At 34.1% G+C, this 21862-nt stretch overlaps 1 protein-coding gene across 19 annotated transcripts in view; it reads right to left on the bottom strand.

The window, feature by feature from the left end:
* The window catches only part of Hdac9 (histone deacetylase 9), an 863294-nt gene that overhangs the window by 247710 nt on the left and 593722 nt on the right, over positions 1 to 21862 (bottom strand). For all 19 annotated transcript variants that reach the window (XM_048799672.1, XM_048799670.1, XM_048799674.1 and 16 more), the window contains 2 exons: positions 13431 to 13611; positions 3004 to 3137 (listed from right to left, as the gene is read on the bottom strand). In XM_048799672.1, the coding sequence (XP_048655629.1) occupies positions 3004 to 3137; positions 13431 to 13611 (315 nt within the window). The remainder of the gene's footprint in view (positions 1 to 3003; positions 3138 to 13430; positions 13612 to 21862) is intronic.

Raw genomic sequence — 21862 nt, 5'->3', positions numbered from 1 at the left:
GTCATGGAAACCTTCTTTCCCTTTTGGTTCTATGTTTTATCTTACATGGAACTAAAAGTCTCCAGAAAAGGAGAAAATCTATTTAGTTAATTATTTCTAAAGTTCCATTTTGAATCCTCCTAAAATCATTCACAGACAGAGGGACATTAAACACCTAGGTGTCTTAAAGTGAATTGTTTGTTAGGGCTTTTAGAAATTCCATTACATGTTTTTATTTGTTTACTTTTTACTTTGGTTACCATATCATAAAGTCAAAGAGCAAATAAATTCACATGTGCAACCATTCCTGCAATTGCACAGGAATTTGGTAACATAAAATGTGGGAAACAATTTCTTCACTTAAGAAACTAAACATTTGGGAAGTTGCCATCGAACTATGTCTGAAAACGGTTTCTGTTTGCATGCTTTTGAAGTTTTTGATAAGACACTTGTTCATGGTCTTCTTTAAGAGCTACTCCGCTGATCCTGGTTCCCAAGTGAATTATTTTTAATTCTGTGATTGTTACCAGGAAGACTCCTGTTTTCTGACTGGGTTGGGGCTTACCTAACCCATTCTCAACAACTCAAGTCCTTCCGACATTTCATCCTGTGGTTGACAACACATAAGCCAGTGAGATATAATAGAATTGCATGGTTTGAAATAATATAGGAATAAAATAAAGTGATGTAGGAGGAATTCATGAAAATGGCTGACTAGAAAGGGATGATGACAAACATTTTTATATTTTCAGATCAGTGTGAACTATACTACATTCCACATAATTCTGCACTCTGCTCCATTCATAAACAGTACTTCAGGTTATAGCTTTTCAAAATTCCGCTAGAGCCACTGCCAATTTGGAGAGGTTGGGAAAAGGCCAAATGCTGCCATATATAACAAAGAATTGAATGTGGAAAAATGCAAGTGGCAATGTCTCAGCTGGCAAGAGCAGAAAAAAAAAATTTGCCAAGCAGGAAAATATCCACAGCAGTCACAAAGGTGCGACAAGAAAGGTCACAAGAATAAATGAGTTTTGTGTGTTAAGATCAGTCTGTAATTTCTCCATTAAGATCAGACAAACAAGTCTCCTTGGCTGCCCATTTTGTGTATTCCATATGGGGTTTGTGGAAAAGAGAATGGTTTGGCCTCCAAGCTGCACTCTCAAAAATATGAAATTCTTAAAGTTAACTCTAAAATTATCCAAAGAGCATGAAAGCTTTCTGCCATATAATATGGATGCCACTGGCAAAGGATGAATAGGACTTTACTCAGGAAAGAACCAGAGAAATATATGTAGCTCATTTTCTTTCACTTTGGGATTTTTAGGTAAAGGATACATTTAATCAGAAGCAGAGCTTTAAATACAAAAAATGTTTGATATTTCCACTATAAACATATAATAAAATTTGTGAGACCAGTGTTCTGTTGTATTTATTCACAATCTCAACTCCTGATTGACCTACAGGACATTATCAATAATTTGATGCAAAGATAATTAATATCCTTGTAAAATGAAATATATTATTCTCCTATATCACCTTTTAAAGACAAAGTCTATAAGGAAATTTTTCCTTAGTAACGAGCAAATTGCATAAATGCTTTGCATCTTCAAAAGTCAATATTTTCACTAGTTTGCAGGGAAGGACCAGACAGATGTGATTCACATTAGCAAGTATAGGCAAGTGCACTTGACCTTTAGGATCATTTTCTCTTCTTTGGCATTTATATTTCAACCAAAACATTTTCCAGGTTCTTTTTAAACTACATTTGCATAGGAATTATGTTGAATGCATTTTCAGTTGCCAAAAAATAATACACTACAGAAAGTTTTCAAAGATAGTCTATGGGTTAATATCAATTTATAATCGCACTTTTAAATGTCTGACCTTAGAATTGATACACTATGCAAACAGTCACAAGTAGTTTGCATATAATCTGAAAAGTACTAACAAAAATCAATTTTAATTTTATTGAAGTATAATGAATTTCATTTGGTCTCATATCAGTTTTCTCATACCACAATTATAGTCAAAATATTATCCCTGTATTTTTCCCCTAGGCAAGTAAAAACTATGTTGAATTTCCTTCATTGGTAGGTCAACAGAACCAAATAGAAACATCATAAAATGGCAGCTTGTGAGATCAGGAATATTATCTGTCTTGTGAAATTTGCAATTTCAGTGGCTGAAACACATCTATAATATAATACATATTTAATAAAAATTTTTTAAAACAATCAATGATAAAATGAAGTGAGAAAATACATGGAACGTATTTTTTTAAAGAATTGTTCATATGTAAATGCAAAAAGTTACTGAATTTTAGGGAACAATGGAAATTTTTATCAATTAATCAAATAGCCCATGATTATTATATATTTTGCAAATTTGACAATGGGAGTCATTATGAATTGCTTTCACTTTTGTTTAATCTTTGAAAGCCTAAAGAAATAATTTTTTTTCTAAATGAAAATGAAACTGTCATCAGAAATTTACAAAAATGAGTCTAAAATATGGTAAAATGAAAATATTAAAAGCCCTACCATAAAATTACAAACTTATTAGCTACTTCATTAAAAAGGAGTATCTTTTCTTGGTGCTAAAACTGTTATTCTTTGAATTTTATTCATTTCCATGAGGCAAAATTGGCATATATTTGAGTTCAAAGGGCAGTTTCTAATAAAAAAAAAATACCAATTACTTAACATTTAACACTGCAAGCAGTTTCTCAGAAGACTAACTCAATAAATGATGTCCATTTGCAAACAAGAATGCTATCATGTGTATGTATGCTGCAACAGAACACACATATCAGGCAGCTGCTTAATACATCAACCTTGATTACCTACTGTGTGCCCAGCTCAGAGTCAGATGGTGAGTTCTATGCTATTTGTTTATGACTGATCATCAATCACAATGTTTGCTCTACATGGTTAACATTTTTTTACTACTACCCAAATGAATGCTGGCCTCTTTACATGATTTATTTAAGTAAGTAAAAAAGTGTGGCCAATTCAGGATTACCTCACATTTATTTAGCAGCCCAGTTTCTTGCAGCCGTGACCAGATGCTCTGTATTCGTCCAGCATGCTCAGGGTGGGTGGTGGAACTGCCACAAACGCACTGGTGTTTCAGCATCAGAGGGTCATAGGCAATTCCTTCAAGACAAAGAAAACATACATGTAATGGAACAAGGTAGTGGATACACACTGGACAATAACGTGATCACTCCAAAAAGTTATTCTTTTTAAAATGAAATTTACAAAGAAAAAACATCTATATCCTTAAGACCCCATAGGAGGATTTAATCTGTGTATCTGCATATGTCTGCAAAAATCTCCATTAGTAGATTAACTAGTACTCAGACCTTAGTTTAGTAAATCTGTAAAGTGATAAAGATGGTGACATTTTAGGAAACTTCAGATTAAAAAAAAGAATGCCATAGTTTTACCAGTATGTAAAATCATTGTTAACTGGGGGCAGATAATTCAATTTAGTAGAAGTTTTCATTTTATCATTCACGCCACAAAATGAGCTGGTTTCTAAATCCTGAATTTATTTAATGAGTAAATTCCACTTTTCCTTTGGATCAGGGAACATCTTTGTAATAAACTGAACAATTTTCTAACTCTTTTCCATTTTGTTTAGAAATGTCATCAAAGATGGGTACTCAGTTTCTTCTTTACTTATGTTTTCCTAAAAATTTGTAGCATTTTATAAAATATATGACTATTGTAAATCTATGAGATATATAAGTCCCATATATTGTGAGACATTGGAAGTAGTTCTTTTAAAATATAAATGATTGCTGTAATTCCTTTAGTACAGAGTTCAGTTACTTAATGAATAAAATCTATTAGAAGGTAGTATATTTCATGTTTGAAAAATTTGGTGAAATCAATTATCAAGAGTATATAAAAAAGGACTTTTTAAAGGAACAGATTAGATGATAATTACAACTCTGGTTCATTTTAGGATTTCCACCCATAACCATTTCCCTTGAGGAAGGGGAGAACATGTTACTTACAAAATTGACTAACATAAGATTATTTAACAAATCTGTTCTAATATTTGACCATCAAACTACATTATGGGGTACAGGGACGGAAGTATCCATGATAAGAAATTAAAGAGCAAAAAAAAAAAAAAAGATCTATTCAGGAACAGATAAGTACCGAAATTTGACTTACTTACATTACTGTGTTAAAGGAATGTTTCTCAGAGGGGAAAAGTATTTGCCCCTGAGTATACCAAAATCCTACAGAAAAATATAACATATGCAATTTGAAACCATGTGGTAAAAATTATGTATAAGAAAAAATATCATTTTGCTGGTTCAAATAATATCCATTCTTAAGAGTCAATGGCTTCAGAACCCATCTTTATGCCTGCTCCTGACTTGTATGTTTTCATCCTTAGCCCTGACCTCTCTTCTGAGTAATATACTATAAACTTACCTATTCAATTGCCCACCCAAAGCTTCCATTTGATGTCTCATAGATTTCATAAAGTAAGAATGTCTTCAATTTTGAATTCATGATCTTAAACCACACACAGTGTTCCTTATTTTAACAAAGGACACTAAGATCCATCAATGAGTATGCCAGAAACCTTTGTGTCCTCTTGACATTCCCTCTTCTATGAACCAAAGGAGTGTCTGTTTTCCCTTCCAGACAGATCTTGAATCACTCACTTCTTATCTCCACTGCCAAAACCATACACAATCCAAACAACTATTATCACTGATTTGAACTCCTGAGACAGCCTCATAACTGGCTACCTGACTTTCACTCTATGCCATTCACCATAAGACAGTAGCAATTTTTTGCTTAAACATTTCAATGACTTTACTGAGACTGAAATTCCTCAAGGTCAACATCCATAGGCTCCTCTCCATCTCTCCAGCTTCATCACATTACTCCTCCCTCCTTTGATCTCAGTTTCTCCTACAAAGGGCTCCCTTCCTCTCCTTAAAAAGGTCAAAGTCCCATCAGCCTTTGTACATGCTATTCCATCTGGGCCAGAAATTCTTCCTTCCTGATCTTTATAACTATAGCTCCCAACTGGCTAACTTCCTCTTCGTCCTTCATGGTATAAAATTTTAACACCATGTCCTCAAAAAAGCATTCCCTGAGAACTCTAAGTGGGATCTCCTCCTCCTCTATCTGGTCTCAAAGCATCCTCCATCTCCTTCGGAGCATTGCTCACATTTATGTAATTGCTGCATGTAATTTTGTTAACTGTGCATTTTCTTCACTAAATGTTAAGATATATGAAAGGACAGGCTACAGTATTGTTTATCTTTGAACTTCCAGTGTCTATCCAGTAGGTCCTCAAAAGTACATTGTAATGAATGCATGAAAGACAAATAAATGGATGGATTCAAGAACTAGGCTAGGTATTTCCATGATTTAGCCTTCCTTGGTAAATCTAATCAATGGGTCTCCTTGGCGTCTTGAAGTTCACGCAGGCTTATTTCTTTAATATTCTACTTTTTTATTTTACATGCCTTATCTTCCAACCAGGAATCTATTTTACTCAGCTTTGTATGTCTACAAAGTATTTTTCACGAAGTCCATTTTTTCCTTTGTACAAAACCCAACATAAAAAAATATTTTGCAATAAGGTCAAATGGAATACTCTAAGATAGGCAGAAAAGAAAGCAGGTAGAAGAATGGCATTCAGAACACAACATTCATGAGACATGTCTTCACAATTCAAATTTATCAAGCATTTATGAGTTGCTATTTCAGAACAGGGCCTGTTTAACATATTTTCAACTACAGTTTTGTACTACAAAAATAAATCATATACTAATAATACAGAAACCAAACGTATAGTATTGTTTTGTTTTGAAAATATATTCTTCAATAGTAGGAATTTTAATCATTGTGTTGCTTAACTATTTCTACTTCATCTCTTAACATATCCAAGCTCACTTCCATCATAATTTTTCCCCTTTTAACATCATTTTCCTTATAACTCACTGCCAAGAAAAAGAAAATTACAAAACAAGTTGTGGTAGTTAGAAATTATTGCCAGGGATCTGGAGATTATAATAGAAAGTCCAGGAGCTTTTGGAAAGACGTTCGAATTTAAGGGGAAATAAATAAAATCTGGATCCCCCAACCTCCACTGCCTCATCTTAATGATGTATCAATGAGGTGTTAACAGGTAGACTGGAAGGTGAGACTTTAACCTCATCCTTCATCTCTACTCCTTTCCTCTTTTTTTTTTTTTATTCCCTCTCAAAACTAGGGACATATAGGGTGAAAAATAAGCCTACTCTTTTCTTCAGGATTCATATGTAGTTCTATTTTTCTTTGACTCTTTCTGCCCCACTGGTTGTCACTGGCAATGCAAGCCAATGGATCACTCTTTCTCTCGATTAATAGGACAAAAGTTAAAAATTAAGAATTGGAAAAGTATATGAAGGAGTCTTTTTTTAGTCAGCTTTTTCCTTGCTGCAACTAAAAGATCTGACCAGAACAACTGAAGAGGAGGAAAAGTTTATTTGTGAGCTCACGGTTTCAGAGGTTTTAGGCAGCTGGCTCTATTCCTTGGGCCTCAAAGTGAGGCCAAATATGATGAAGGAAGAGTGTGAGAAAGAGTGTGGTGAAAAGAAGCAGCTCACCTGATGATTAGGCAGCAGAGAGAGAGAGAGAGAGAAACTCCACTTTCCAAATACAAATATATACCCCAAACCATAACCCTAATGATCCCCCTCCTCTAGCCACACTCCTCCTGTCTCCAGTTACCACTCAGTTAACTCCTTCAGGGATCTATTCACTGATTAAGTTAAGGCTCTCACAACCTAATCATTTCCACTCTGAACCCTCTCACATTGTCTTACACGTGAATCTTTACCTGTATTTTGAACCCTAATAGTGAGTTTCATACCAAACAAACAAACAAAACAAAACAAACCCTCCTCAAAATTCTGAATATTTTAGATAAGCTTTGAGCTTTCTCTAGGTTATTTTATTAAATGAGCTAATGTATTTGAAACACTGAGTATAGTGTCTTTCCCTTCCTAAATCATTACATGTAGGTAAGTCATTTTTTAGCTCATGGAATCTATTCATGTCTATAATAGGGTTTATGTGCAGTCTAGTAAGATCTGATTGAGTAGAGCTGGTTTATAAGGAGGAGTCTAGCATCTTTAGATGCCTTCTTCTGTGTCCTAGCTACTAACATTCAGCTAATTTGCATTTCTAGAAACTGCCTGAAGTTTCACACCTTCTAAAGACATTTACTAAACACTACTGGAGCTAAGTGAGAAGAGGGAGGACTAGCACAAAACAAAGTTATATGACAGGGCATTGTAACACATAATGATGGTTCACTATGTTCAAGGTATTGGCAATTTCAATTTATTACCATTAAACTTACAATCTAGTAGTTAAAGTGAGACACATACAAACATATGACATGCATTTGTAAAACTTCCGTATGCTAAGGAAGGAAAAAATGTGGGATGAGTAAGAGGAGTGTTCTTAAAAACAAAAAATATTTAAATGACAAAATGACTTGCAAATGATGGAAGGTGAGGCCATTAATAGAATGGACAGAATGAACTACGGTCAGTGCTCTCTATCCATGAATTTCATATCCACCCAGTGATTCAAAAATATTGTCGGAAAAAATTATATCTGTCTAGACATGTACATACATTTATTTCTTATAGTATTTTTTCTAAAAAAAACAGTAAAATAACAATTTACAGAGCAATTACATTGTACCAAGTGTCAAAAATAATCCAGAGATGATTGAAAGTATACAGGAGAATGTGTAAAGGTTATATGCAAAAACTAGGCCATTTCATATAAGTGTCTTGAGCATCTAGGGATTTTGGTATTCTTGGAGGTTCCTGAAAACAATCCTCCACAAATATCAAGGAATGAATGCATTTTGAAACAAAGATCATTTCTAACAATCTTCAAATACTCATAGTAGCCATTTTACTTTTCCTATGTATAGTTCCCATCTATCCATAAAGCTTATCTTGCCTTATTTTTTCTATTTCCACCCCACTCTCTACATTCTACTACATTTAATATTTGCTATAAGACCTTTGATTTGGAATACATAAATAAAAGCATCAAACTGTAGAATTTTAATTATATTTAATACATAATTTAATTAACTTGGTGTGTCAAGCAAGCAAATAATGTAGTATCAAAAAATGGTTATTTAAAATGTTGGTAACTTGTGCCTTTTACTAGGTAAGAAATTTCCTAAGACAATTTTGTTTGTTTTATGTTTTCTCATGTAACTCACATTATTAGAGTATCAGGAGAAAAGGGAATGGCTAGAAGAAAGTTCTGCTATAGGCCTTCCAATCAACCATGTAGGAAAGGTCCTTAAGAGTCTATGACCTGGATTAAGGGTTGCCACTCAGCTAGAGAGCCAGGAAGGAGCCTCAGCCAGCACGTAAGTTGGCAAAAAGTGAAGCCAAACACAATCACTACACATTTGCTGGAGGCAAAATATCTGGAAAGATTTTTCTACATTCAAGAATAAGTGATCAGGAAAAAAAAAAAAGGACCTATGATAATATGCTGCAGAAACTGTAAAGGAAAATGTCATTCATAGCTCAGTGAACATGAGCTACAGGAGGAACCAATATGATTTTAAAGGAAATGTTTTGGCATCTTCAAATGTCAAAAGATACTGGCTCAATCAACTAGGAACCAAAAGCTAAAGGGAGAGATCTAACTCAATTAAAAAGACAATGGAATGAGTGAAAAAGAAAGAGAAATATGATAAATAGGGATAACAAAGAAATTTTGAAGAAAAAAATTAAAATCTATACAGGAGACAAAGACAGTAATTTATACATTTCAGAGAATCAGACTGGTGCTCTTGAACACAAATTTAAGAAGCCCTTGGAACATGAAGAAAAATTTCTAAGAGATGGACCCAATGAGATGAAAATGGGAAATCAGAGGATAAAATAGCTGAAGAGAAAGCTGTGATTGCCCTCTAGGAGAAAAATCAGACTAACTGAATAATGGGAATAACTAAAGAAGCTTCCCATAAGTAAGAGAGTCATGTGCATCTGTTAGTGAACACTCATCAGAAAGGTAATTTTTAAGTTAACAGGATAAAGAAAATACACCAATTCCAGAAAAGAAAAATGAGGCTGCCCACAAAGAAACACCTATCAGATTGGCCTCAGACTCCTCCCCTTTAGCGCTAGCACCCTTGAGCATAGGACATTTCCAAACTTTTCAGGCAAAAATATGTGTCCAGTAAGTCTATATTCAGACATGTGTGAAAACAAAAAGATGACATTCTCAGGTATAAAGACATGTCCCCAAATATGTATATATAGCACACAAGGAAGATGAATACATAATGATATATTTATAAATACACTATGTATGTGAATATGTTTTGATATGATACATGTCATCGAGTTGAGTTAATGTCCTAAATAAACAAGATAGCTGTTTTTATCATCTTAAGAGAGAATGAGATGAGCAAATTTTGGAGTTAATCTGAGAAATTTCAAACAGATATTAGAGGACAGCAATTTAAGAAAATAAATTACCTACAAAAAGAAATTAACCTCTCTATTCTAATATAGGTAATAATAGAAATTACTTTGAAAAATCTTAAACATATACATACTTACAAACACAACAAACACATGCATACAAATAAATATATATAAAAGACAATGCAAATTTACACATACATACATGCATACAGATATGTACAAAAATATGCAAATATCTTTTTTAAAGAGAAGCCTAAGGAAGAGGTAAAACCACTGAAAATATGAACAAACATTTAAATTTGTTTACCTAAAAGTAATAAAATAAAGAATGATTCTCTTGTACATTATTCTAGATTTACCAATTTGCCTTCTATGAATATGTATCAATTTTTGTAATTAGCAAAAATGTAAATATTACACAAAAATATCACTTAATATTTTAATGATTTTTCTGTATAATGCCATACAATTCACATATACTTAATCTCAATTCATTCAATTATTTATTTCTTTGCTGATTCTTTTGTTTATTATACAATAAATGTATATATATCCACACACACATATATATACATATACACACACAAATATATGTATGTATGTATATATATATATATATATATATATATATATATATATATATATATATAAGCACCTTTCATGTGTTAGTAATGTATCTAAGTTCTAATGTAACCAAGTACTAATGTTAGAGAGAAGTGAAAAATAGTTATTTCTCATAGACTATCCATTGTAACTTAATCTCCCAAATAGATAAATAATTATAACTTTTGATGGAAAAATACAGTCTGTTATAAAGCTTCCTGAAGGAAGTAACATATAAAGTGAAACATGAAAAACCTGAAGAATCAGATGGAATTAGCCTTGACTCACACTGAAAAATATTCAAGTATATTTAACTACCCATCATGTGTGCCACTGACTAAATATCAATTTTTAAATCTATTTTTAAATTAATTATTTAATTAGATTATTGGTAATGATAATGATTTGATTAGATTATTGCAATGACTTTCACAAGTGTTGGTTTAAAACCATTTCAGCACTGTGATTATATTTCATATTAGACTCTGGCTAAAAAGATAATGTTATAAGGGAAGAACTTATTTATATGGATTATGTAGAGTATCCTGGTATTTGAAAGAAAGAAGACTTTAGATTATCTATTGATGTGTAAGATAAACCCCATCACATTATTAACATTAATTTATTGTTCTGATGGATACCATTTGGTATGAAGGAGTACAATCATCTTTCAGAACCTCTCTTGTAAACCATGGCCAAACCTCATCTTTATAAGGAGTAATTTAGTAGAAGAGATTAATTTAGCAGAGAAAATGAACACAGTGCCTTTTCCTTAATTTTCAGAACCTCTAATAAACACTATGCATAATCTTTAATTAGAATTTTTAAAAGCACCTTTAAAATTGACTATTATTATCCATAATAAAATAGAATATAAAATCCATATAGGATCATGGTAACCTAGCTATAATACACTTATTCTTCATTTTCACTACTGCAGCTACAGGACCCCTGTTCTTTTGGGGTTTCTTAAAACAGTCTCTCTCCAGACAATGACAGTTCTCTGTGGGCTACCAGTATTGGCTACATCTTATGCTATGTTTGGGAATCCTCTCAGGAAATGGACTGGGGACTTCATCTTTCAACAACTGACTAATATATCCACCCTGGAACATTGCTTTGTTCTTTCCAAAAAAGGAAGTTGAGTGACTATTCCGGTTGGCTGCTAAAAATCCACATGGATAGTGAAGGTTTGAATGTCATACCTTAAAAGTTATGTAACATTAGTGTTACACAATGCTTTAGTTGTACCAAAAAAATATAGGTCTTACAGAATGGATTTAAGTCAATTTCCTACTTTTATAACTTGCTCTTCTTAGATGGAATAGCTATTGAGTGTATGAGATAGTATGACTTTTTTTTTGAAAAAAAAAATTCCCCAAGAACACACTTGAATGTCACTTTGATCTTTTCTAAATATGCACAACAAATAAATAATTAAAAGTCAACAGAAAGGAGTTTTATGCTCAGAAATATATTGTTTCAAACATACTATAAAGAAAAGTCTTCATGTACATGTGTACATATGTATATATAAAATATATATGTGTACATATGTATTATACACATATATAATGTTATATATTATCATGTCTATATTATTATGTTTCTGGTCCATTCTTGAATCTGAATTCTTCTAAGGCCTACATAGCCTTTCTAATTAGAAACTCTTTTCTCAAACATGTCAGATTTCTCAGAGATCTCACTTCATTGATATCAAAGGAATATGTACATACTGGAGGAATCCAAATCATGTCAGGAAAGGGTGACTCCTCTAAACCATCGGAAGAAACCCTACCTGGAGTATTTCAATAACTGCCAACACCACAGGTGTTAACATCAGTATGAAACTTTATATTTAAGCTCACTTTTCAAATAGAGAAATTATTTTAGTCAATACAAATGGCACTACGACAGGATGGCTGTTATTCTGTGTTCTCTGAATAAAAGACACTTTCAGGAAAAAAGAATTGAAAAGTATATAATCCTTAAAGATAATGCTCTTGCTATATTAAAACAGGAATTTCTCTATGAGCAAAATCTTCTTTGCTAGACATACAGGGCTAGTCATAGGCATGATTGATTTTGAAGGCTTCTACTAATACTAGGTTGCAGTAACAGTGTGTTCAGGATATCTGGGCAAGTTTGCTGTGCTTCTGGAAATAGAGGGATTGGATGGACTGGTTAATCTGGCAAAAGAAATATGCTCAGCCTTTAGGTCCTAGCATGGAATGTTGTCTTAGGGTATAACACCTTCTACAAAGTAGCTCCTATGCACATTTATTAAAGATGCCTATCACAGTTAAATAACTTGGCTATTTCAGACATTGATTTTTAACTGAAAGATGATATCAAGGCTTAGGAACATGATTTCCAAAAAATGTATTTTAAGTTTTAGAAGCATGAAGGCTTGCATGAGATCACAGAAGTAAAAACACAAAAAAAAACCTCCTGAAAAAATAAAATCAGATAACCCATAAGAGCCTTTGGAGAAGGGGTACACATGCATGAATGGTCTCCTTGCTGCATCCAAGTTGTGAAACTCTTAGGGCTATAATATCTTTCATTTGATCAACCACAGTTTGAGAGCATGGAACAAATAATGAGGTACAGCAGAAGAACATGAATAATTTTCCACCCATAGGTTCACAGCACAGTTCCTTTGCAGAGGGATTGTACCCCACGACCACCACCATTATTTTGTGTGTGTGTGTGTGTGCACGTGCATGTCTTCCAGACTTGACCTTCCTCTGGCCTTAGAATTATCTAGCTTGTTTTCCTCTATGGGCAGCCGTAGACAAAGGAAGAGATTGGTCAAAAAGCCCACCCAGAGGTACCATAATAAATGGAAGTGGTACTAACATATCAGGCACGGATTGCCTTGGTACTATAGACTCCCGTGAGTCACCTGTGTGGGAAGTCAGACAAAAACATCCAAACAAAACAACCAGAAGACAAACTGAGGAAACGACGCTCTTTAGAGTCCAATGAGGAAGCCAAGTATCATAAATTTCCGAGTGGCCAAATCCTAGAAGGAAAGATACTGAAGAAACTCCTAAAGAATGTTGTAGGGATTTTTGTTTCCAAAAGGGACCCATGCACCTGTTGATGTATTTTCCAGGCCCTTGAATGATAGCAATTTATGAGGCTATTAATATTAAGCCCAAGATTTATCAGATGTGCTGTTTGTCTTGTGGCCACTGTAACCTCATAAAATTTGGGTTGCATTGGGTTAAAGTGGAGCGTTCTGCTGCTGGAGTTATTCTGAGCATTTAAATCGGCTAATCCTACAAGAAGGGTGCATTTCGCTTGCCTATTAGGGAGAGTCTTTAGGGATTCCTACCAGTTGCAGAGCCAGGCTGGAGGGGGCGGTCCGTTGCAGGGTGTGGTAAAATGGAGGCAGCAGGGGAAGAATGAGTCCTGGAGAGAAGGCGATGTTTCTCTAATCCATCCATGCCAACCACAGCCAGCTGAGCCTGGCGCGCCGAGAGCGCACGTGTGTGCGGGGGCTCCAGGAAGGGCTGCTGCAGAGCAAAGAACACAGTAGACAGAAACGTGAGACCAGCATCCAGGGAGACACTGAGAGCGACATGTCAACAAATTAAGTTCATCAGGTCAGAGACATAATAAACGGTGTGAAGGGAAAAGAAAAAAAAAAAAGAGAGAGAAAGGGAGAGAAAAAACAAGATCCAGTCAATAAATCCATTCAACAGATGTTTTCACACTGAAGGCCAGAGACTGTCTGCCTGGCTCTGGAGAAGGTGATGGCAGGACGCCTGTCAGTTTCAACTGATTGAAAGGAACAGACCTTTAACCCCAAGAGTAACGTTTACTTACTCCGTTTCCTACCTTGATACCAACGTTTTGAATACAGCCCCAGAAGGGTTGCAATACAAAAGTCGGAGAATAATTCAACTGCTTTCCAAATAAGTCTCAATTATGAAAATCCTATCCTGAATTTATTTCAGTAATATTGTTAATGAAATTGATGGGCGCCTCTAAAAATGACCAATTAAATGGTTTTATTTTGACATCTTTCAATTTTCAAATAATGGTGTAGAACAATGAGTTTTTCATGGTTTACAGGGTATAATCTCAACACTGTAATTTGTTTCTTTGATAGAGTATTAGATGTATTAGGTGTATTGTTTTTCATACTTCTAAAGTTGATCAAAGGACCAGAGTTTAGGAGCTTCCAGAAAATTCACTTAGTCTATTTCTCTGTCTTCAAAGAGACACTCTCTAAAACACAGTTGGCAGCTAATTTAACCATCAAAACTATGCAGTAATTATTTAATCTCTCACCAACAGGAATTCATAAATTTCATGCTGTTTTTTAAAATATTTTTCCTAAGGAATATGGAAAATGGCTGAACAGTGCTACAAAACCTGATTATTGCTTGCCATCAATAAGGATGGTAAAGTTCCAAAAGGTTAACAAAATTTAAAAAATGCAAGTCTAATCCCTATAATTTGAAAAATGTGTATGTTGCTTTGCTTTGACCTACAAGGCTAGCATTTCAGGACTTGATGCAAACTTCACTTTTCTTTCCCTTTAGGTTAGATACTCCACTGCACCCAACATGTCATACTCTTCCTGCATTTCCCACACAAGGATTGACAAATCTTAGGTACATAAATCACTCACTAAGGGAGGAAGCTCACAAATCTACATATAACACAACTGTGCTCCATGCATAGTATGTGGTTTTATGTCATTATAGCTTTTTCTGTACATGACATGAATTAATGCTATACATCAATGCATGTTTGATGATGAAAAAATATAACTTTTAAAATAGTTACAGAATATAGACAGAGATTTCTGAATTCAGAAAAAAATATGAATCATTGAAAGTTAACTTTAAAATGGATTATAATCAACATGTATGTGGTTGCTTCAGTTTTGCTGAGCAGAATATTCAAACCATCAATCAATTGGAAGGCACTCACTGTCATATGCTCATGCTTTGGTCATTTGCTTTGTTGACTAGAATGGCTCAGTCAATGAGGTTTAGAAGAAAATTTAATGCATTCCCAAGACCTGAACTTTTTTGTTTTCTTGAGTATCTCTATGTTCAATGCCCTGAGAATACAGAAGTATTAATTACAAAGAATATAAATATATACATATCACTTCAGGCCTTTCTAATCAGGAAAAGGAAGCTTTTCTGCATATGATCTAAACTGCACAGGTAAATATTCAAATATTGAATATTCAAATATTCTCATTTATCTTCCTGTAATCTCTTTAACTCTCATCTAAACCAACACAAAAGACTTCGAATTGAGCACTTTACTTAACCAGCCTTATTTCTTCCTGCAAGCATTCTCTTCCTAAAGCCCTGCTGAAAGCCAAAAGTTGACACAAAGAAGCTCTGAAGGCCAGTTGAAGTTTAAAGAACCTTCTCCACCTGTCTTTTCAGCTCTCCTTAACCTGAGGCCAACCTACATTTTCAGCCTTAGGTCATCTTTCATATTTCTAGGTTTCTAGCCAACATACTGCCTCCTGTACACAAGCATCTCCAGGGCTGCCTTATCACTTTCAATGGCCCTGCATCCTTTTACCTTACTGGGTCCTTTCCTGCCAAAAACCAATATTATAATTTTTATACCCACATTTGGTTCATTATTATATATTTATTAGTATTACATTCATTCTTTCCTTCAGCTTAACAAATGTTTCGTGGGCCCCTAAAGGTACCACAGTCCTGGTCTGTTATGTCTAAGGGTCTATGGACCTTAATCATTCCTGCCTCTACCAGCCCATCCTTTCTGTAACTCCCCTCTGCAGGTGCCTAGAAAGCTCCATATTCATCTGATACATATCTACTAAGGTCCACTTCAAACTTCAAATAGATCCTTTTTTGAGCACCCATCTAAGCCTTCTTTCTCTTTCCATTACATTCCCATCACACTTCATTTTTCTCTGTGCTTTTCCCTGCCATAGTCTTTTATAGATTTGAGATGTTTCATGTAGTCACTATTTCTCAAGCTCATAGTTTGTGCCAGACACTTTGCTAGTATGTTGAGCTTTTTATGCTTATTGTCTAGTGAGGAGAGAGACACTAAATATTTATAGTTATAAATATAATGAATGCTATATAGGAAAAATTCAGGATGCTTTAAAAACTGTTTTTAAAAAAGCTGATAAAGAGGGTTAAGTAATTTTCATCTAAGAAAATACATTCAATTTGAAATGTGAAGGATTAATTAGAATGAGCCAGAGACAGAGTGGGAAGAAGCTCTATAGACATTTTACTCATGTGTGAGTAGGTGCTCACCTGTATGAAGTCATCTTTCTTTATGTAATATTGAAAGCTTTTAGAAGCAGGAACTAGATATAACTCATCTGTTGACTTGCTCTGCTATATTTTATCTTTTCTCATGCTTTCTAAATAATTATTTGTGCATTAAGACTATGTGGAACAGACACTTGTTAAGTTAAAGGCCATTTTTTAAAAAATAATATCACCAAAATTTATTTATTTATTTATTTATTTATTTATTTATTTACTTTTTATTTTTTTATTTTTGGTACCAGGGATTGAACCCAGGGTTGCTTAACCACTGAACCACATCCCCAGCCCTTTTCTATATCTTCTTTAGAGACAGGGTCTTGCTGAGTTGCTAAGTGCCTTGCTAAATTGCTCGGGCTGGATTTGAACTTGCAATTGTCTTGCCTCAGCCTCCCAAGTCTTGGGATTACAGAAATGCACCACCACTCCTGGCAGCATAACCAAATTTTAAACCAGGTGCAATGGCACATGCCTATAATTCCAGCAGCTCAGAAGGCTGATGCAAGAGGATTACAACTTCAAAGCCAGCCTAAGCAATTTAGTGGGGGTCTCACTTAGTGCCTCACTAAATTGCTTAGGCTTTTCCCTAATTAGTAAGTTCCATGAGGAAATGAGCTTTGTTTGTTATATATTCCCATGCAATGCTGTACACATAGTCGATGTTAATAAATATTTGAATGTTGAATAAATAAATTAATAAAACAAAGATAGCCATCCTTAAAATTTTATTATAAGATAGATCAAACAAGCATATTAAAAGCAATCATAACAATGAAGAGTTAAGGAATTGCTGAGAAAAAAATATGAGAAATAGAGTCCAGACAAAACAATTGTCAAAGGACAATACCCTGAAATTAGCACTGGTGCCAAGAGATAATGAAGGAAAAGTTCCGGTGATTTGACGATTATTTTTCTTTGTACTTTCATGTGGTTTCCAAGTTTTCTGCCTATCATGTATGTTAAAACTTTAATTAAGAAAAATGGTAAATGTTATTTAAACTAAATGGTCCAACCTTTCAAACACTTCATTAGGACAGATTCATAATCATTATACATACAAGCAGACAGGGTCAAAATGTTCAAACCTGCTTCCAAAATAGGAAAATTTAAGAAAGAAAAGGTTGTTAGTTTTCAAAATTAGTCGACTAGAATCATGTATTTTTACAAATGATGTATGACTTTTAATGTGCAGGGAGAGTTAGAACAATCCAGGAAGCCACGCATTAATACAGTGCACATGAGTCACTACGTTATCAGAAAATGCTTGGCCACTTTAAATTCAAATGTCTCCTTCCTCATCAATAAAAAGGTATCCTTCTTGAGGATGAAAACTTGAGATTACATTTTTCTGTTCTAGCTGAATTGGAAGAGTTTCACTAAACTTTTTTTTCACTCTACCTAATAGAAGAGAATTTTATCTAGGTAATTTTGGGTACTTTTAAGTATGAAAGTACATGTTTTTTCTTGCATTGTCAGAAAATTAAATGTCAAATACATGAGAACCTACAGTTATTAAAAATTGGATGTATACCCAAATTCACATTTCACTTACGGCGCACAATTAGAAATGTGTCATGTCCTTCATGTAAATAGGAAGCACGTCCACCACACAGAACTTTTGATTAAAAACATTTTAAATACACACATTGAATCTATTTCTTTTGTAAGTGTTAGTCTTTCTTTTTTTTTTTTTTTCAGGTGATATAACTTAGGGCCTGATTTTTTTTAATATTGATTTTTTAGTTGTAGTTGGACACAATACCTTTATCTTATTTGTTTATTTTTGTGTGGTACTAAGGATTGAACCCAGGACCTTGAACGTGCTAGGCTAGCCCTCTACCGCTGAGCCATAACTCCAGCCAAAAATAGGGCCTGATTTTGACTGATTATTTTGCCAGAGTGTCATTTTACTTTACTGGGATGTATAGGTCAACTTTTCCTTAAATAAAGTGGTCTAAACCCATTTTTCCTAAACACCAATTGCCTCCTCCCACTGGTAAAAACTAAAAAATTACTTTCACAGAAGAGTTATTACATACCTACTTTATAAAATCCTGAATATTGCCTTGTAAACATCAGTGTTGTTGTGACCCTGCCTTTCAATTGGCATAGAGCATTGCCAGTGCAATCTATTCAAAATAGGTGGAGATGGTTATGGAAGCTCTTTCTGTAACAAGCACAATGTTCTTGCTTAGAACAAAATATTTATTTTGGGATAGTTTGCTAATAGAGATTTTGAGGTAATAAACTTCTCAGGAAGACTTCAGGGTTCTATTTTGCTTACAGTAATAGTGACTTTTGTTCTTTCTGTTTTGCTTCCCTGTTGCTCTTGCTCAGAAGCCTAGTTTATGGCTTCTGGGTTTTCACTTTGTACTGAATGGTGGCATTCATTTCCAGGCACATGGATGGGTCCATGTGGGCTATAATCAATATCCTCATACAACTTTAGCTGGAGCAAATAATAGAAATCATAACGTTTAATCTTTGAAATATGCAGAATTATTTGTAATGGTTTCATAAAAGATAAAAATTAGAAGTAAAAGAAAAAAAATAACATGAGGGAAAAATAATTGGCAAAAACCCCAATAGGTTTCCATTTTAAATTTGATTTCTAATGCCATTTCTTTAAATAATGTGACACTGTTTTTTGGTGTTGAGTAAATTGAATTTTTGTTTTGGTTCACAGTGTTTTTAATTTCAGAATTATTGCTTTTACAAAAAATTTAGAATCTTGATTATCCCTAGAGGTTATCTTGTCAGATGCCAGGGGCATTTGCATATTTAAAGACTCTGTATTATTCAGGAGGAGTGTAGAAATCTTGGCTAATTTCAAAACTCCTAAAGCTAAACATCCCTGTTAATAATTTAAGAGTAGCTATTAAATAAATAGAAATAATGTGTCTAATTCTAAAGTAGACAAAAAAAATTTAAAGAAGCAAAACCAAGAAAGAAACAAATCTAAAAATAAACGGAGAAAAAAAAAACCCTGAAGCATTGAAAAAGCTGTACAAAAATAAATCACAAAAGTGAGATGCTAGAAACAAATCCCCATATATCAGTAAACACAGCTGATTTGAATGCAATTTACCAGATAAATGATGGTGTCAGCAAAATTGATTTGACTGAGAAATATTAAATTGAAAAGTTCTATGAAGAAATACCAGGCAAACACTAATATGATAAAGAAGTAAAATTCCCATATAGTCACATTAAAAAGACACAAGATAGACATTAAGGAAAATTTTAGGGATCATTGATGGGATTCTTTGTAAATAATACACATATTCAATTAACAATAGAAAACTTCTAAATTTATCTGTGCCTAATAACTTGAACTCAAAATGTAAAATACTAAAGGGCAGAACTACTGGGAAAAGATGAGAAATCCACATTACAGAGGAGTTTTGTGAAAAATTTATCATGAAACTATTTAATTTATAGAAGATTTGAATAACACAGTTCACTAGATTGAAATATATTGAATTTTCAGCCAATAAGCACATTATTTCAAGCACATGAGTTATTACAAAATTCACCACTGCAACAATGCAATGGTTAACAAACTTAAGAGAATTAATATGTTCAATGGACTTTTTTTCAACTTTACAAGGGAAGAAAGTTCCAGAATTTTCTTGAAAATATTTAGGAGATTTTGTGTATGTGTGTGTGTGTGTGTGTGTGTATGAGATATATATTTTTAGGAAACAGAAACAGAAGCAGAAAGATGGACAAATATTGTGAATATTTTAAATAATGAAATCTTTCAATAAGCCAACAAATATGTTAATAGAAATAATGTACTGATAATCAGAAAATGCAAATTAATACTGTCATGAAATACCATTTTATACTTATCACATTAATCAGTAGATCAAGTCTGGCAATACCAAGCATTACTGAAAGAAAATAGAGCAAGAGAAACTCATAGACTGCTTATAAGAAAGAGCAACCTACTTGAACCAATATAAAGAATAATTCACTAATATTTAACAAAAATAAGGATAGACAGCAAACTACAGGAAAAATGGTGAGTGGAAAAAAAGCAAAAAAAAAAAAAACCCACATTAATACATAGGACAATTATTGAAGTTTTAAATTATACAAATTAATACCATATATTGGGGCTGGGGATACAGCTCAGTTGGTAGAGTGCTTGCCTCGCATGCACAAAGCCCTGAGTTCAATCCCTGACACCACAAAAAGACAAACAAAAAATTAATACCTTATATTAAGGAAATGCATGTGTAAATATAATAAATAAACATGAATAAAAATAATGAAAATATCTTAAAACATAAGGGAACCTCACCCAGCAAATTCAGAAGAGAAGGAATAGAAGGGACTTGCAATAGGAGAGAGATACACAGGAAATCTCAATTGTATTTGTAATGTTTTATTTCGGAATCTTTATTTAAGAGTCTTCATTACTGCAGTATTTTTTCTTCATATATGAATATATTTTTAACAAACTTTAAATGTTTAATATGTGTTTAAGGGGCAATGGCAAGACAGCTGAATAGATGCATACAGCACTCACCTGCTCCTCCACAAAGAACCAAAGCAACAGGTGTATAGCTGCATATTGAGGTGAGTGATCATGGGAGAACACTAGAAATCAACAGGAGAAAAATGGAAACCTTGTAAGATCCAGAGATCTGGGATAATAGCAAGAGAAACAAAATAACCTGGCACCTGCCACCCTGAATTGCATAGTCAAGGAGGCAGAGCCTTCCATCTCCAGGGTTAGACGTGAAGGAGAGTCCCAGAAAACTCTATCAATGCAGTTACGGGCAATCCTAGCTATTGGAAACTTTCACAAGACTCACAGGATTATAGTAAACTAGATAAGTAATCTGAATTCTGCCTAATAGCCTGGCTTTGGAAAAGAAGTTCACATCACCTCTTAGTGTATGCCCAGAGTGCTATAGCCAGGAGTCATTTTGAGAAGGGATTTACTGTCTGAATTTTTTTTTTTTTTTTTTTACTGCACTAGGAATCGGAAACAACTTCATGTTCTCATCTCTGGGACCCCAGAGACATTCCTCTGCACTGACTCAATGGGTAGTTTACTCACAAACACAGTGTAGTGACTCTGACACAAATCTGCTGAGAACCCTGCTTCATGGGGGATGGGTGTTTCCACACGGAGGGGAAGGAATGGTGCCACCTTAACAAACCCAAGAAGCTGGGGCTGCCCTCAGAGTCCTGGAAAGTGGCCAGGCATGTGTGGTTTCATGTTGGTGCCGGGACTGAAGGCAGCCACCCATTCAGTTCATACCACTCTTCCTCCCAACACCCCCGTGGCATCTTTTACTAACAAAGCAGGGGAGAGGTCTGTGGTTCCACTGCTTCCTGCCCACAGGTACACTGTCTTGAGCGATGTCCAGACTAACAAGATCCAGAGAAAGACTTTACTCAGTGCCTGCTGTGTTCTGCTCTTGCCTCTCTACTTCAAACACTTTAGGTGGGTAGAATT

This window comes from Marmota marmota, unplaced genomic scaffold (genome assembly GCF_001458135.2).
Source record: "Marmota marmota marmota unplaced genomic scaffold, marMar, whole genome shotgun sequence".
NCBI lineage: Eukaryota > Metazoa > Chordata > Mammalia > Rodentia > Sciuridae > Marmota > Marmota marmota.
Note: the sequence above shows the minus strand (reverse complement) of the source record. Positions and strands in the feature narration are given on the sequence as shown.